This window comes from Alligator sinensis, unplaced genomic scaffold (assembly GCF_000455745.1).
Source record: "Alligator sinensis unplaced genomic scaffold, ASM45574v1 scaffold1029_1, whole genome shotgun sequence".
NCBI classification, from domain to species: Eukaryota; Metazoa; Chordata; order Crocodylia; family Alligatoridae; genus Alligator; species Alligator sinensis.
In genome coordinates, this window is record NW_005842425.1 from 1335760 (window position 1) to 1336384 (window position 625).

Consider the following 625-nt stretch of genomic DNA (forward strand, 5'->3'; position numbering starts at 1 on the left):
CCTGCTGACCGAGGAAGTTCTATGATGCTGAGGAAGTGGCGCTGAGTGGTTCCTGGTCACGCTGCCAGAAACCACATTATCTGCAGGAGAAAAGAATGCATATGATGGAGGCAGGAAAAGAGCGGGGGTATGACATGTAGGCAGCAAAATTAAAGCCAGGGAGAGAGAATTAAATAGACAAAAACTCATGAAAAACCCAAAGTGAAATAAGAAGCAAGCAAAAAAATGCTGGAAAGAAGATGTGAGATATAAAGAAAGAGGAAAAAGCAAGAGAGGAATGAATATGAGCAGACAAAAAAGGAACAAATGAACACTAAACCAGGAACAAACAGGCAAGAGACAAAAGCAAGGTCATAAACTGAAAATTCACTTGTCTTGACTTCCTTTGTGCCTCTAGTTTTGGTACAACTTCCTTCTCACATAACTCCTCTAAATACCACTGGCTTCCTGGTACGGGCCCATAAGATGTTTATATCAGTGTCAAAACAAAGCAGACATGTAACATACAGTCCTACATCAGTATAAAACACTCTACTCTGGTCTGAAGTTACTCAGTGAACATTCTAAACCAGTGCAAGCAGCACCAGTATTCGTGTTGAGTGTCTGCAGCAGATTATTTTGCTGC

At 41.3% G+C, this 625-nt stretch overlaps 1 protein-coding gene across 1 annotated transcript in view; it reads right to left on the bottom strand.

Moving 5' to 3' along the window:
- The window catches only part of LOC106722550 (mitogen-activated protein kinase 15-like), a gene marked incomplete at its 5' end in the record, with an annotated part of 16869 nt that overhangs the window by 11718 nt on the left and 4526 nt on the right, over positions 1 to 625 (bottom strand). Inside the window, 1 exon segment of the mRNA XM_014522960.2 lies at positions 1 to 80. This exon segment is cut by the window's left edge and continues 21 nt beyond it. Coding sequence (XP_014378446.2) covers positions 1 to 80 — 80 coding nt within the window.